Below are 16,044 nucleotides of genomic sequence, written 5' to 3'. Positions count from 1 at the left end.
ACCATCATGTCAGGCATCAACAAGCATGTGTTTGAGGTTAACAGTGGAATACAACCAAAAGTGATGGGATGACTAGGAGACGAGTTGTAAAAACAAACCAGGAATCCTTACCAAAAAGACTGATTGAGAGAGTGTCAGACTTAAATTGTAACCCAAAAACCATAGTTGAAATACTAATGCTGTTCAGGAACCACTGGTTCTTTAGTGGATAACACGGACATAAATAGTGCACAAGTGTTTTTTAATAGGAGTCCATCAAACTAGGATAAATATGGGTCCAGTAATTAATAAATAAGTGAATGAATGAATGATAATAATATGAAAATTAAAAAATAACAAACAGTGGATAAATATGATTGGGGAACAACAGCCATGACCCATACTATTATCAAAGTCTTTGTGATCATGCATCTTTTCTCTTTTAAAATGTGCTTGAACAAGAACTAATCCTCTTCCCCATTTCTGCAAGTCATACACGGGATATTGTGACCCAGACACACAACTGACTATTTGGAGAAGGAGGATATTTGTCCTTACAAGCAGGCAGACCTAATAAAGTGGCCACTTAGTGTATAAAACGAATGAACATCCCCTACACTACATCGGTGACTACAGATTACATGTCTTGTTTTCATATGTTGGTAACAGTAAGTCTTGTTAACGAAGAGTTCTTGAATTTTTACAAGACTGGTTGGTAATTGGGAAAAAAACTGATGCAAAATCTCCAGCATCACTTTGACAATTACTGAAAGCTGTACTGTGGTGCTGGACTCGGGTTTCAGGTTGTGTTTGTGTTCCTTGTTTGACAACACAGCTTTAAGTATATATGACAATTTGTACTGCAAAAGGCAACGTACCTGCTGCATCTAAAAGCTCAGCATCAATTTTTTCTGTTAGCACACATAATAGACCATCAATTCCAGAAACCTGTTTCAAAAGCTCCTGACGAGGAACTGGGTCATCAGAGTCCCACTGTTCAATGTGGCACCTGTATGAAAGATAACAAAACTGTGATAACAAGTTGATGCAGACTCAGCCATCAAGAATAATGGAAGAAAACCCGAACAATAACTGATGATATTATTATTGTTCAGAATTCTTTGTACGATCATTATCTGACCAGAGTTTTCCCAATTTCACTTCACCTCAGTACTCAGGTTTTCCTAAAGATAAGCTTGTACTTGTTAGGTTAAGTAGTGACTCTAAAGTGACACTGTATGACTGTGTGTGTGTGTGTATTGGTGTGCCTTGTAGTAGGCTAGTGGACCATCCAATATTGGTTTCTATCGTACTCCTGATGCTGCCAGAACATCCATCCATTATCCAACCCACTATATCCTAACTACAGGGTCACAGGGGTCTGCTGGAGCCAATGCCAGCCAACACAGGGCGCAAGGCAGGAAACAAACACCGGGCAGGGTGCCAGCCCACTGCAGGGCACACACCAAGCACACACTAGGGACAATTTAGAATCGCCAATGCACCTAAACCTGCATGTCTTTGGACTATGGGAGGAAACTCACACAGACACGGGAAGAACAGGTCCTGTGGAAATGGCTCTAAAAGTGAATGGATGAATTGATGTTTACATGCTATTAAGATTACTAATGCATAAGACATTCTTTATGCCCAGAGTTTGTGAAGAACTCAATCTAAGGGTGACTACTGTCAACTAAAAGGCCTGAATGCAAAGTTACTGTACTGCTATGTTTGTACATGGAACTCTCTGGGTTGATTTAGTTCTGCTCCATTTCTACCAGACAGAGTCAAACTATTTAATCCTAATGCCATTTTCTATTTTCTAAACTCATTGTGTATTCAGGTGGTCCTTTTAGTCCCTCTTTGTCATTTTGTTCTCATCCCATGCAGTAAAAGTAGTAGTAGCAGTACTGTAATGTGAAATTCTTATTTGCATGTCTGGCCCACATTCAACGTGGCACCATGAGAAACAAGAATATATTAATAGATGAAGAGTCAACTGTGGTTTTTGTGGGAGTATGGATTGTGATCAGTGTCTCGATAAACATGTCTGTTAGACAAAGCAGACTGTTTGGTTTCTTATGGACACGGTTCATTGAGCCATACAATATGCTCTTGATTTTACTGAATATCAGTTTGGAGAAAATCAAATAGGAACAGCAAAATCTGTGCAGTCCAAAATTTAGGTACGGTTAAAGTTTGACTCGGTGACACTGCATTTAGGATGATTGTGCTCAGTTCCTGCATGTACGTCACTGTAAGTTTAATGACATGCTCCAGCCACATAGACTGTGTTGTTTTAATTTGTTGTCACATTTTTCTTCTAATTGGTTTTAAAGAAAAAAAGAAAAGGGGAACACACAGATAAGTAAGTAACAAATAACGGGGAAAAAAAAGAAAGATGTCCCACACCCAAATGCCCTTCCAGCCCCCAATCCAGAGAAGGCTGGAATAAGAAGAAAGCACAAAGTGAAAAAGAAATGCCTTGACACGCTGCACATCCTGATTAAAACAAAAGGAGCAAAAAGGAGCAACTCCCTTTTCAGATGATGGAAAGCATTGTTTAAATTTAATGTGCATTTAGCCTTTAAAAAATGTATGGGTCTGTTACATTGAAACTCTGCTATTCTTTTTGAGCTACAATATCAAAATTTACTTTTTTCAACCAAAGATTAGGAACTGTAATGGTGGGACCCAATAGCTGCTTTTCCAGTGTTTTGGCTACATAGCATTTTTCATTTAGGTTAAGTGTAACCCATTTTGTCAGAAAGTCTGAATTTCTTTATGTCCCCCTTGGTGTCGCCATTCCTTATTGTAATACTAAAAGGCTGTTGGGACACGTGATTTATGTAATGTGCTCAATATCAATTCTCATTGACGTGAGACCTTAGTGCTGACTGTTGCATTGCTGTTCTCCCCACCATTACACAAAACAATAATAATAATAATAATACTTTTTATTTATATAGGGAATTTCCCTTCCTCAAGGCACTCACATGTCACTTTTAACACTTTCATTAGAATCAGTTGTAGTCTGTTAAAATCTTAAAAACTGTTCCAGTTAAAGACTGTTTCCAGCTTTGTGCCCCATGCTGCCAGGGTAGGCTATGGTCCAACTTGACCCTAAAGTGGGTTTGAGAGGGTTAAGTTATTCTTGGTTAAATCGACAGTTTTACCAAATCAACAACCTTTACTCTTCATGCCGAGAACGTGCTACTGAGAAGCTCCACAAGCGCAGTGCGTGACTGCAGTGGTAATACCCCATGATTCAAGTGGTAGCCTTGTGGTTTAAAGTCCAGTTCGTTGGTCACTGAGCCGCACTGCCAGCCGATGAAGTGACCCGATTTATGTTTTCTGTGAGTTATACCGCCTTGTACTGTCAGTTAGAAAATAAAGACGTTTGACCGCTGGCTGACATGCTGTCCAGGGAGGCAAGCTGCTGTTCATGTAGTGGGTGCAGGCACGCCAGTGGAAATCATGGAGTGCAAGCTAAGAACTGACTTATTTTTATCATAGTAGGAGTCGACAACAGTGGCCTGACTCCTGGTGTTTTTCCCAGAGTGTATTTAAGTGATTTTATACTGAAATTGTACAGCAGATTCCTCCTGTGCTGACGTGGTTATCTCTTCTCACACACGTTCACAGTCAACATGGCGCAGCAGCATATGGACTTTATATGATTCAGTCATGACGGTAAAGTGACACTGTGCTTAGTACATTTGCTGCACAGCTCCAAAGTCTTGGACTCTGATGCTGACCCAGTTACTGTTGCCTTCTTTCTCCCTTATGAAGGTCATGTCCGTTGAGTAACACTGCACAGTACAACAGTGCCCACCACTTCTTTCTCAGCTTGTGGTCATAGGCTCTGAGGCTGGGGATCTGCACTGGCAATCGGAAGGTTGCCGGTTTGAATCCCGTAAATGCCAATAGGGACTCTGCTCTGTTGGGCCCTTGAGCAAGGCCCTTAATCTGCAATGGCTGAGTGCTTTGAGTAGTGAGGAAAGCGCTATATAAATGCAAAGAATTATAGGATGGATATTTGCTTTGCCTTCCTGCACTGTATACAAGTTGTTCTTTTAGTTTTTTGGTCTTCCAGATCTCATCTTGATCTCCATGGTTCCCTTAAACTGCCCTTTCTTAAATGACATTTCCGACTGTTATAGTTTGAAACTTCATATCATTTTATAGCCTACCCCTGCTTTCTGGGCATCGATTAGTTACAATTTTACATCCTTGGACAATTGCTTAGAAGAGCCCATGGCTGTTGAGTGTGTTTGAGAAGTCAAAAGAATTTATTAGGTTCTTGAACTGTCATCCGCTGACAATTCCTAATGACAGTTCTTGACCAGACTAACACCTAGTGAGCTAAGCCAGACCAGACTAATGACACCTTACAACTGAAAGGATGCCCAAATGTTTGCAAATGCCAAATTTGCTCCATCATTTTTGTTACATTGTTTTTCAGTTCATCAACTAAATCTTACATGTACATTAATATTTTCATAGCAATGCCATTGTTTCAGTTTGTTTGCTGTCAGAGTTGACTTTACCATTTACTGTTTTTTGCTTCGAATGTCAACTCGGTTGTTTGTCCAAATATTTGCGTGGAATTTCAGTCAATTCTCGTTATCTGCGGGGGTTATGTTCCTGAAAAATCCTACAGATATGGAAACCAATGGGAAAAATGGGGTTAAGCTATGGCAGGACACCGGTTTGAGAGCAGAAATGGGGTGGGGGCTCTCAGGTGGACACATTGGCACTCCACTCCCACCCCTCAAGGTTCATCAACGGAAATCATGCTATGATTTTCACTTTATCTCTATTCAAGTACGATTGTCTTCTAGGCGCTCCATCTGAGGCTGTGACTGATTGCAGCAGGGCAGATCTGAGGACCTTACTAAGTCATCCAATGGGTAATAGCGATGGCTGGTGTGTACAAAGGGGAAGGACTTGATCAGCGTGAGCTTATGACCCGCATTTACTGGGAACTCCTCATTCTTGGGGAATAACATCAAGCCCCGGTCTTGTCTCTCTGTCCCGGCTATACACACATTAGTCCATTCAGAGGAGCGCACATACAGCCCCAGATATCTAAGGGCATCTCAGACCTGTCATTGCTCAATCCCACGTTTTGCCGATTTCTGAGAGGACTGTCTGAATTTTGTTTTGTAGTGCACATGGCTGTGAATACAACCTTCCGATGTCCATCCCCAACCTATCCCGTGGCCTGCAGTGAGGACCTTCTCCATGAAGAGGCGTGTTTCGAATACAAATCGGGAATGCAGCAATGGAGGATTTACTGTATGCATATTTTAACAACAGGCCAAAGGTGAGTTACGTGACTTGCAGCACTCTAATGTTCACATAAGTCAGAGGCAAGGCTTGAATCAGCTACCTCATGGTTTAAAATACAAACGTTGGGTCCTACTTGCCTAATTACATCAGAAGACACTCCTGCAAAGCTGATGGATAAAAACATATAAATAATCTCAGTAAAATGTATAAAAAAAAAGTTAAGGGGAATATTACAATAGAAGACTTAGAAGATAGAAAAGGTGGACAGCCAGTCACCATCCTCCTTTCATTTAGTGCTGATTAAGCTTACAATGTAGATATATATATTTATCAAGAACTAATCTTACTTTTTTCATAACAGGACATCGACATCCCTTTGTGCCCTTTGTGAATTCAAGCACATGGAAAACTGCTGATCCAGCAGGTCTGCATTGATAAGAGGACAAAGAGGAAAAAGTTTTTGCCTTTGTGCAGTCTTAGATATCTAATGAATATTTCAGAAAAAAAAGAAGTAAAATAAGTGGAATCAGAGAGATACGGCTAAATAAGAAGAGCCAAGCTTCATTATCAGAAATAGCAGGGATAGATAGGTGGCAGATTTCCATGGTAAAATTGTAAGTATGGCCCAGGACTGTAAACCATAAGGATGCCAAGTCACTAACAGCCTTTTACTGACTGTGTGACCCTGAGCAGGTCTCTTTGATCTTCCTGTAAATAATGTATGGACACAAATGTGATGTGCCCTTAAGATGGAAGTCACTTTGGGTAAAGGTGGTACTGAATCCACAGCAGTAAGATAATGTTTTCTTCACGGTAGCCTCAGATTAGACATAACCAACTAGAAGTTTGCCAGGTTTAAGTCTGAGACATGGCCACAGTATGCAACAAAAGTACCATAATTATCCTGGAGACCCAGTATAGGGGACACTAACCTTTTCAAATGACTGATTTCAGGTAGCCGACCTGAAAGACTTGTTAAGCAGAACCGGATTGCAGTGTATTCTGGGAAAGCTGAAAAGCAAAGCCGAGGCTTAGAATGTTTTTGTACAGCCAGTCTGTTTGCAGCTTTGTGTAGCTTTTGACACCCATGTGAATTGACCTTGAGCGTGTTTGATAATGTCTAAGTAACATTCTGTGTTTTGAGAATCGGTCTGCTTTGCTAGTGGAAACAGCCAGGTGTGTGCCCCTAATTTGGCCGTAGGGTGCGAAAGAGTGGCGGCCTTTTTGTTAGGCTTTTTTCAAATAGAGTCAATTTTTTGTTTAGTTCAGTAGCCACTTGGTTGCAAAAGTGGAACGTCTGGTTCAGTTTCTGCCTTTCTGACACTTTGAGAGGAGCCACAGATATAAATTTAAGTGGGGCTTGCGGTCTACTTAGCTGCTGTAGCAGTTTAAAGTCAACGTCTATGTCCGATTTAATAATTACTAGCATTGCCGAGTGCTGGATTGATCATTCCTTGTTTATCTGCAGTCCCTCAAGCTTACGAAGGATGCTATGTGAAGTCCTCTCTTGGTGGTAAACTCGGTTGAAGTAAAGGTTTAGAGAATAAACGACACTCCCAGTCAGCGAGCGGCCTGCTATTAGAGGTCCCGAGGGTTGAATACACAGTCTACAGTACAGGCAGTGAGGCAGGTAAGAGGTTACAGGTAAGAGGTGTATAGTTGGTTTCAACATTTCTTCCTATCCCCAATCAAGAAAAGAATCTAAGAGGTTCGTTGGTACCTTCCATCTTAGGCGCACGTCACGGGTGGTCTGACAACGCAAAAAACAGACCTGATGAAGTTTTTTGGTTTATTTTAACTTGTGGCAAAAGTGAAAAAACATGTTGCGCTCCTGCTACACTGAACTCGCAGGAGTTCTGTAATGTTTTAACTGCCATTGATATTTAACTATGAGCTGAATCTTATCTTGCTGTTCAGGTTGTCCTCATTATTTACCTCACTGACAAACAGTTCTGTATTTAGACTTCTCTTTGACTTTTATCTTACTGACCCACTAAGTTGTAAATAGAAGGTACAATTTCACTAATGATGAAGAAAACACTATTAGCACAAGGTTGAAGATTCCATGCTGCGTTGGATTATTTCCTTATCATTCCTGACAGACGGTGGTAGCAGTCAGGATTTAAAGGTCAAGTATTTTAGCATACTTTGAAATCTCTTTTTAAAAACACTTTCTGTTATGAAATGCTTGAGGATGAAATGTATCATGTTTGTTTACCTTGTTAGTTGCTTATTTTGGGATTGATTCCTGACGGTGAATTATTTAAAACTATAAGCACAACCCATTCAGGCACTTCAGGTCAAAAAGGCCTGTCAGCATCTGTAACTTCCTCAGACATCTGAGGGCATCTTACATTTCTCCATCTGTTCTTTGAAACACGTGCATGTGCACAGCTGATTTCATCCACAACGGCTACATCACATTGTGCTATGGCACCCATTAGGCTCTGTGGAGGCTGGGGAAGGTGGCACAGAACAGAACTGAGCTACATTAGAATGGCTAACAGTTTTACTAAAGACCTCAGCCTTCTTGCACCTTCACTTTTGTCACTTCTACTTCCTGGCAAAAAGTACAGGTGCAGGATGTTGGGCCGTGGTTGATGAACCAGTTATAATAACAAATATTGTAACATAACAAATAATGTATATAATTGCATCTATACATGCCATCTACCATACGCATTTCCAACCAACCATCCATTTTCTAACCCGCTGAATCCGAATAGGGACACGGGGGTCTGCTGGAGCCAATCCCAGCCAACACAGGGCACAAGGCAGGAACCAATCCTGGGCAGGGTGCCAACCCACCACAGGACACACACAAACACACCCACACACCAAGCACACACTAGGGCCAATTTAGAATCGCCAATCCACCTAACCTGCATGTCTTTGGATTGTGGGAGGAAACCGGAGCGCCCGGAGGAAACCCACGCAGACACGGGGAGAACATGCAAACTCCACGCAGGGAGGACCCGGGAAGCGAACCCAGGTCTCCTAACTGCGAGGCCGCAGCGCTACCACTCATACGCATTTCATTTGTTATTTTTAGTTTTGCATTTTTGTCAACTCTTCTGTAGAAACATGCAACTATGAATTTCATTGTGCTAAGTACACATGACAAGATATGCGACTTTACTTGACTTACGTGACATACAAGGACACTCCACACCTTCAGCAGCCTCCGCATGAGCCCCCCTGTTCAAATAAAAACTGCCTTCACGCTTTCTGCTCTGCCAGTTTGTGATGATACATGTTAAGGGTCCGTGGCAGTTCATGTGCTCAGGCTCCAGGCTGGCCAAGATACATGTGGCAGTGTGGACAAGTGGGGTGTTGAAAAGGGAGTTGGCAAGTCTGTATTCACGTGAAGACACTTATGGTTCAGCCAAGTTCCTTATTAACACTCTGGGGTGCTTAATTATGCAACTACGCCCACTCAAGTGACTCAGGCCAGGAAAAGGGAGATCAAACCGTAAGAAAAGATGGAGAAAGAAATGAGAAGATCAGGGAGTTAAAAGGAAAAGAAGAGAGCAACACTGAGACAGGATTGTGGCTAAGCTTGTGCTGCTATGGGATGGAGGCAGGCAGATGGGAAGTGGTGCTTACGGGGCCGCATCACTCCAAGTGGGCTCTCGCTGAGGGCCGAAGGATGGTGATGGGAGAAACTAGCAAATGTTGGTGGATCCTCGCAGACACTGAGGAATGGCAGCAAGGACATGAGCCACAAATACGGTTGACTGTACCTGTTGGAGGACATGTCGTTCTGCTGTGGAGACCTTAAAGGAATTCTGAGTATGAATATAAATTAAATACAAATGTGAAGTAAAAATTCATTAAAAAGAGGTAACATGTAAAATCACCTGAATGAGAACGCCAGTTACGATACTATGTTAACTCTTTAAGCCCTCTACTTCTCCTTGCCATCTAGTCCTCCTGCCCCTTTTACAAAAAGCACAACACACAGCCATATTGGATGTCTTGGTTTACTGGGTAATGTTACTCCCCTTTACACTTCCAACCACAATTTTTGTAGATGTTATGCTTTCACGTTTATTTATTTTTCTGCAACTTGTCGTCTGGTTGCATTCAGACATTTTTGAAGTGTTAAATTACGGATTTTCTTCATCTCATGGCTAGCGAACGCAGTAGCCAGTATAGCCAGGGAATTTAAATTGCCGGAGAAGGGAGAGGCCCTGAAAATGCAGAAGAGGCCAGAGGGAGAATCAAGTCAGACATGTTTGAATATGCAGTGGGAAAGACTGATACTCAACGGCTGTGTGAGGGTGAGAGGTGCGTTCACGGCACACTGGCAGAAACAATACACTGGGAGAAATTTTCGTATATAATGTTTACCACAGTTCAGCACATTAGGAAGCCACCTTTGTTACTTCTTGCAAAAAATGATGCTAATGGCTTGGAGGGGAGTGGGCATTCAGTTATCTTTTGACACAATGCGGCATGTGGCAGTACAACTGTGGAAAATGAAAAAGAAGGCAAAGAATGCACAGTGGGTTTTCTTTGTGAAAATTGAAGGAGCGCATGAGGGGCCTTTTAGAAAAAAAAATGATGTAAATACTGTTACAGTATATGGAAATGTTGACACATGCACTGAATCATACACACCCTTCCATGTATCGTATGTTGCTACCCAAATATGAATTGCTGTATAACTCTCCTCAAGTGACTATACAATCATCACAAAAGAATATCACTTAGAATTGCTCATTTTTTAGAATTTTGTCAGTGCAAATGGTATAGCTCTACTAAAATAAAAAGTATTGAAATTGCTTTGTAATATTTTCACGGACATTAAATACAAATTACATCGCCATCTTCAATTTGGCACGGGGAAAGGAGAACACGTGAGGCGGCACATTGTGGAAGTAGCTGCGGGGAAGAAAAAAAAACAAACCACAGACGAGGTCCACGCGCACAGTTTCTGCACAGCCGACAATGTATGCAAATGGGAGAAAGAACCGTGGGCTTTTTTTTGTGAACATGGAAGGACCAATTGAATGTGGCACTTGATCACAAATAAAGTCAGTCAGTCAGACATTGTCTAACCCGCTTAGTCCTGAACAAGGTGGTGTGGAACTGCTGGAGCTTATCCCAGCTAGCACAGGGTACAAGGCAGGAGCAAACGCTGGACATGGTGCCAGTCCATTCTGGGGTCATAAATAAGGCATTTCAGAATAAAATAAATACGATTTGAGTACAGCTATAACGAAGTGTTTTCAAATGTATTGAATCACATACAAACATGGGTTTATGGCAGAGGCCGTACTAAAGCAAAAAAAGCCGACTCAGCATTCTTGCTTTTGCATACAATGGCGGGTATTCTGTCTGTGCAGTGTAAAGTCTTCACACACCTTGGAATACAAAGTCAACAGCCAGCATCAATCGATGTGTGTTGTGCTCTTCATCGCTGTGTTCATTACACGCAGCTTGCTCCGTCTGCAACGTACCACCTCACTGTGCTCTCCTTTCCCTACGCTAAACTGGTGCAGGCTGATGTATATATCTCTCTATTATAATAAAAATATCCTGGGACGAGACGTGACTTTTTCCGCGTGAAAGTGAAATCCACATAAGTGAGCGTCAGAGACGTGAAGTGGCTGGTGCATAGAGCAGGCCAGGGGGGTTGGCAAGCGAAGTGAGCAGGGGGCAAAGCCCCCTATTTGGTGTGTGTGTGTATATATATATATACTGTATATATATATATATATATATATATATATATATATAGTGACAGTAGAGGGCGCTGTCACTCCTCCAAACCCTCAGACAACACGTTCAGACACCAGGTAAAATTCCCAGAAATAATTTTCATTTCTTATATAATGTGCACCAAGCACCTCCACAATACACAATAATAATTAATAATCAACAATAATCCTCCTCTCCACCCAGCAGCTCCATTATACCTCCTCCCAATTCCAGCTCACCTTGCTGGGTTTCCCACAGTCCTTTAAGTAGTCCTTGACCTGGAAGTCCTTCTGTCCTTCTGTCAATGAGATTCCACATAGCACTTCCGGGTCAGATGAAAACTCTTATTTTTCTTCATCCCGGAAGTACTTCAGTTCTTCTGTCCCCGTGACTTGGGGGTACTTCCGGGCTATAGGGAAAATAAAAATCCCGGTGTCTCCCTGCAGCGTCCTCCGATGGCACTCACGGCACCCAGCAGGGTTGTGGAGTCGCACTCCATCTCCCATGATGCCCTGTGGGAATCCGGGGCACCTCCATGCTGCAGGGAGCACTCCATTTAGTGGCCTTGATGTATTGGCCGGGATAAGCTGCCGACCATCTCTCACAATATATAGATAGATAGATATATAGATGTATAATATTAATACGAGGGGCGTTCAAATATAAACAGGAATTTATGAGCTATGCTTTACTTCCATCCTTCCATCCATTATCCAACCTGCTATATCCTAACTACAGGGTCATGGGGGTCTGCTGGAGCCAATCCCAGCCAACACAGGGAGCAAGGCAGGAAACAAACCCCAGGCAGGGCACCAGCCCACCGCAGGGCACACACATACACACCCAAGCACACACTAGGGACAATTTAGAATTGCCAATGCACCTAACCTGCATGTCTTTGGACTGTGGGAGGAAACCAGAGCACCAGGAGGAAACCCATGCAGACACGGGGAGAACATGCAAACTCCACGCAGGGAGGACCCGGGAAGTGAACCCAAGTCTCCTAACTGCGAGGCAGCAGCGCCACCCACTGCGCCACTGTCCCGCCCTATGAAACGACTTGCACTCTATTTTTCTACGTAGTCTCCGGCCACTTCAATACACTTGTTCAAGCGCTCAGGAAGCTTCTTAATCCCAGAAGAGCAGAAGTCTTTGGACTGCATGTTGTTCCATTCTTGCACAGCGTCAATAACCTCGTCATTCGACTTGAATTTCTTCCCTCCTAAAAATTCCTTAAGTGGACTGAAGAGATGATCGTCCCTCTCTGAATGACTTGCACCAATCATACACTCGAGACTGAGAGAGAGACAGACACTCATCCCCAAACTGTTTTTTAAGTCTCAACCAGATCTGAGATGGAATGACTCCTTCATTTGTCAAAAATGGAATAATAATGTGCTGTGCAGCACTACTGTGTACCTCCTGCTCCGACATGTTGATTACAACTGACAGGAAGGGGAGAAAGAGCAGCTAGCACTGCTAACGACAAGTTCATATATGCGTGTTTGTCCAATGAGTCACGTCTACCTTGCACTCTTTATAAGAACAGAGCATGAATATTTCGGTTTGTAATTGAACACACCTCGTAATAAATAAAATACAACTTATAAGTCAGAATTGCAGAGATTTTTACATTTTCGTTCCATATTGTGAGATATACAGTTATTCTCCAAAATATCATAACTATCATGATATTTAGAGTAATTTTGCTTACATTAGTTAATGAGAAAAAAATGCTCAGAATATTCTTTTTGGAGCTTTGACTTTTTTTCAGCTAGGCCTGAAATGAACAGATGGCCATTTTTATTTTTGATTGTGTTATAAAATGTCCATAAAGCAAGCCAACCAGCCTTGGAGACTTGACACAGACGTGTGGTGACCGGTGTCCAGTGTTCACTACTTTTATAAACCAACCTTCCCGTTTAATTTTTTTTTTCTGAATTCACTTTCTCAGTGCAAGGTTGTAGGGTAGCGCAGGACTTAAACCAAAGTTGGATACAACATGCATTCTTCTTACACACTCGGCCTAGTCAAACCCACGGAGAGTCGCTAATTAAAATGTCACGTGGGAGTTTAGGAGGTGGTACAGAAACCCAGAAACAAAATGTCACAGACACAAGGAGAACAAGCAAATGCAACAGACGGCGTGGCGTTGTGTCTAAGGGCTTGGATTTCAAATCCTTAGGTTGTGGGTTCAAAGCCCGCTACTGACACTGTGTGACCAAGACTGAGTCACTTCACGTGTGCCAATTGACAAAAAAGAAAAGCAATATAACCAATCATATCTCACATAGTGTAAGTCATCTTGAATAAAGGTGTCAGCAGAATGATAAATTAAAACCAGTGGGTCTACTTTTGGAGCTCCTTGAGACGTTCTAGGAAGGCCCTCGATACTCCGATTGTAAGATATCATTGTCTTACTGTGACAGCAGGTAAATCACTTCACCTGCTGTTACCCCACTTTTAAAGTGGTACTTAAAGGGGTGGTAGTGGTGCTCATTACAGGAAGGTGCAATAATAAAATACAACCTTTGTCTTTTTTTTGTTTTAAATGTTTTTTAAAGTTATACTGTAACTCATCTTGCTGCCCTCAGATTGTTTCTCTGTGGTTAGGTTCACCACACACTATTGATAAAACAATTAATCAAGAAAGTGCCCGAGCCAGAAACACAAGAACCACAAGCGGGACGTGTCCACTTTATAGGGTGGAGGGTGAGCTTCAAAGCCCCTGCCCGACGACAATGAGGACTGCAAGTGCAAAAAAACAAAACACAAAATGGAGACTCACATGCCAGACTGCTTCAGGATCTTCATTCCATCTGGGGGTACCTGCCTGGTTACATAGACGCGTGGCAGCTCCTGCATCACCCTCTGCATGGTTTCCAGCTTCGCCCAGGTTCTGAACTCTGACACAAGAGCCTTTGTCAGGTCGCTCCGAAGCCTGCCCCACATGATGGCTGAGACACTCTTGGATCGAGTGGCGCTTGGCTCTCTTTCCCTGCACTACCAGCCCCCCCGCACACCTCCACTACCGTTAGAAGGCCAATGGCTAACCAATGGTAGACGGCCAAGTCGGCTGGGCTGGCAGCAGTCAGGCAGAGACCTAGAACAGTGAAATGAAAACAAACAAAAAAAAAGGCAAGTGCCACAAGACAAACATTTCCATTCACTGTTCAGTCCTTTGAAATCGGAGAAGGTTGATCCGTGGTTAGGCAAGACCCTCCGTCCATGTTCTGATGTGCTCTTGACTAAATGGAAACATTAAATCTCAAATCAGATGACCACAAACAGTGAGTGGGCCTGGAAACTAATACGAGTGTCCAGAGCGGTGAGGTAGACGAGCACACCACCGATGTGCTGTTCTAGCAGAAGCCGCAGTTCTTTCTCTGAACCTGTGAGAGAGACAGACAGGCAGTTTATGTGGTGGGAGGCTGGAGCCCTCCCATTATGGGATGCCATGTCTCGTTCATCCATCCTTTCATCCGTTATCCAACCCGCTATATCCTAACTACAGGGTCACGGGGGTCTGCTGGAGCCAATCCCAGCCAACACAGGGCGCAGGGCAGGAAACAAACCTCAGGCTGGGTGCCAGCCCACCGCAGGGCAACACACACACCCACACATTAGGGACAATGTAGAATCGCCAATGCACCTCACCTGTATGTCTTTGGACTGTGGGAGGAAACCCATGCAGACACGGGGAGAACATGCAAACTCCAGCGAACCCGGGTCTCCTAACTGTGAGGCAGCACCACCGTGCCGCCCTGTCTCATTCATGATGAGCCATTTTGTACTCATGTCTTTGATGGCAACACAGAAAGAACATTAAAACTCCACACAGAGGGCACCTCTGCTAATACTTGAACACATCGTATGGATACATCATGAGGTGCCATCATGTGATCCTTTTATCTTTATTATTTTTGTCTGAAAATAATATTGGGTATACAATCCATTTATAATTCATTCCAGTGCAGCATTGTGGAGCATTCAAAGTCTCCTTCCTGTGGCAGGGGCATCACTGGGGTTGATCTGCCAGTCTGCGTATTTCCACCTGTTGTGATATGTGGCCGGCTTATCATCCCAGCCAATACCCCCAGGCCGCCAGACGGAGTCCTCCCTGCAGTACAGAGGTGCCCCGAAGACTAGCAGGGAGTCAAGGGACATGGAGTTTTAGTACAAGACCCTGCTGGATACCTCAGGGGCCGCAAGAGGGAGCTGCAGGGAGGAACAAAGACTTCTTCGTGCCCTATGACCCGGAAGTTCGTAACAGGAAGAGCGACGGGCTTCCGGGGTGAAAAGAAAAGACTTGTACCTGACTCGGAAGTGATTGAGAATCACATGGACTGGGGATTGGGAACACTTCTGGGTCAGGGAATATAAAAGGACTGTGGGAGCTCCCAGGCGGTGAGCTGAGCTGGGTGGCAACGCGTCTGGGAGCTGGAGGATTGGTTTATTATTATTGTGATTAGTGATTGATTTATATGAGTATTGTGGTGGAGAGGGTGCTTTGTGCACTGTGGCGAATTAATAAAGTCAACTGTTGGACTTTTACCTGGTGTTTGGAGTCATGGACAGGGGTTCAAGGGAGCGACAGCGCCCCCTATCTACCACACTGTGTAACATTAATCGTATTTGCCCCCCACAACACTGCTAACCTTGTTCAGGCCCATAGCCTTGTCACTTCTCGTGTCGATTATTGTAATTCCCTTTTCTTTGGTCTTTCTTGCAGATCTCTTTCTAAGCCTCAACTGGTCCAGAATTCAGCTGCCCACATCATTACTAGATCCCCTCTGTTCACCATATCACTCCCGTTTTGGAGCAGCTCCACTGGCTTCCAGTTAAGTTCCGCATTCAATTCAAAATTCTCCTGTTAACGTTTAAGGCTCTCCACAACCTCCCCCCTCCATATCTGTCTGACCTCCTCCATGTTGCCATTCCCTCCTGGACCCTCAGATCCTCTTCCACCATCTTACCACTATGGGCTCTGATCCCCAGCTCTGGAACTCACTACCACCTTAGCTTAGAAATGTTGAATCATTTTCACTTTTCAAATCTAAACTT

The 16,044-nt window shown here is 43.3% G+C and overlaps 1 protein-coding gene and 1 long non-coding RNA gene across 2 annotated transcripts in view; one reads left to right on the top strand and one right to left on the bottom strand.

Moving 5' to 3' along the window:
• Positions 1-14,002, bottom strand: part of LOC120532368 (glyoxylate reductase/hydroxypyruvate reductase-like) — a 42,401-nt gene extending 28,399 nt beyond the window's left edge. Inside the window, exons 1-2 of the mRNA XM_039758296.1 lie at positions 13,769-14,002; positions 858-988 (exon numbers count right to left, since the gene is read on the bottom strand). Of these exons, the coding sequence (XP_039614230.1) occupies positions 858-988; positions 13,769-13,932 (295 nt within the window). The 5' untranslated portion in view covers positions 13,933-14,002. The remainder of the gene's footprint in view (positions 1-857; positions 989-13,768) is intronic.
• LOC120532370 overlaps positions 1-15,752 on the top strand; it is a 52,517-nt gene extending 36,765 nt beyond the window's left edge. The window contains exons 2-3 of the long non-coding RNA XR_005634279.1: positions 5,152-5,308; positions 15,713-15,752. This is a non-coding gene — a long non-coding RNA (uncharacterized LOC120532370). The remainder of the gene's footprint in view (positions 1-5,151; positions 5,309-15,712) is intronic.
• The last annotated feature ends 292 nt before the right edge of the window (positions 15,753-16,044 follow it).

Source organism: Polypterus senegalus, chromosome 7 (genome assembly GCF_016835505.1).
Source record: "Polypterus senegalus isolate Bchr_013 chromosome 7, ASM1683550v1, whole genome shotgun sequence".
NCBI classification, from domain to species: domain Eukaryota; kingdom Metazoa; phylum Chordata; class Cladistia; order Polypteriformes; family Polypteridae; genus Polypterus; species Polypterus senegalus.
This window is presented reverse-complemented; position numbering and strand designations above follow the sequence as displayed.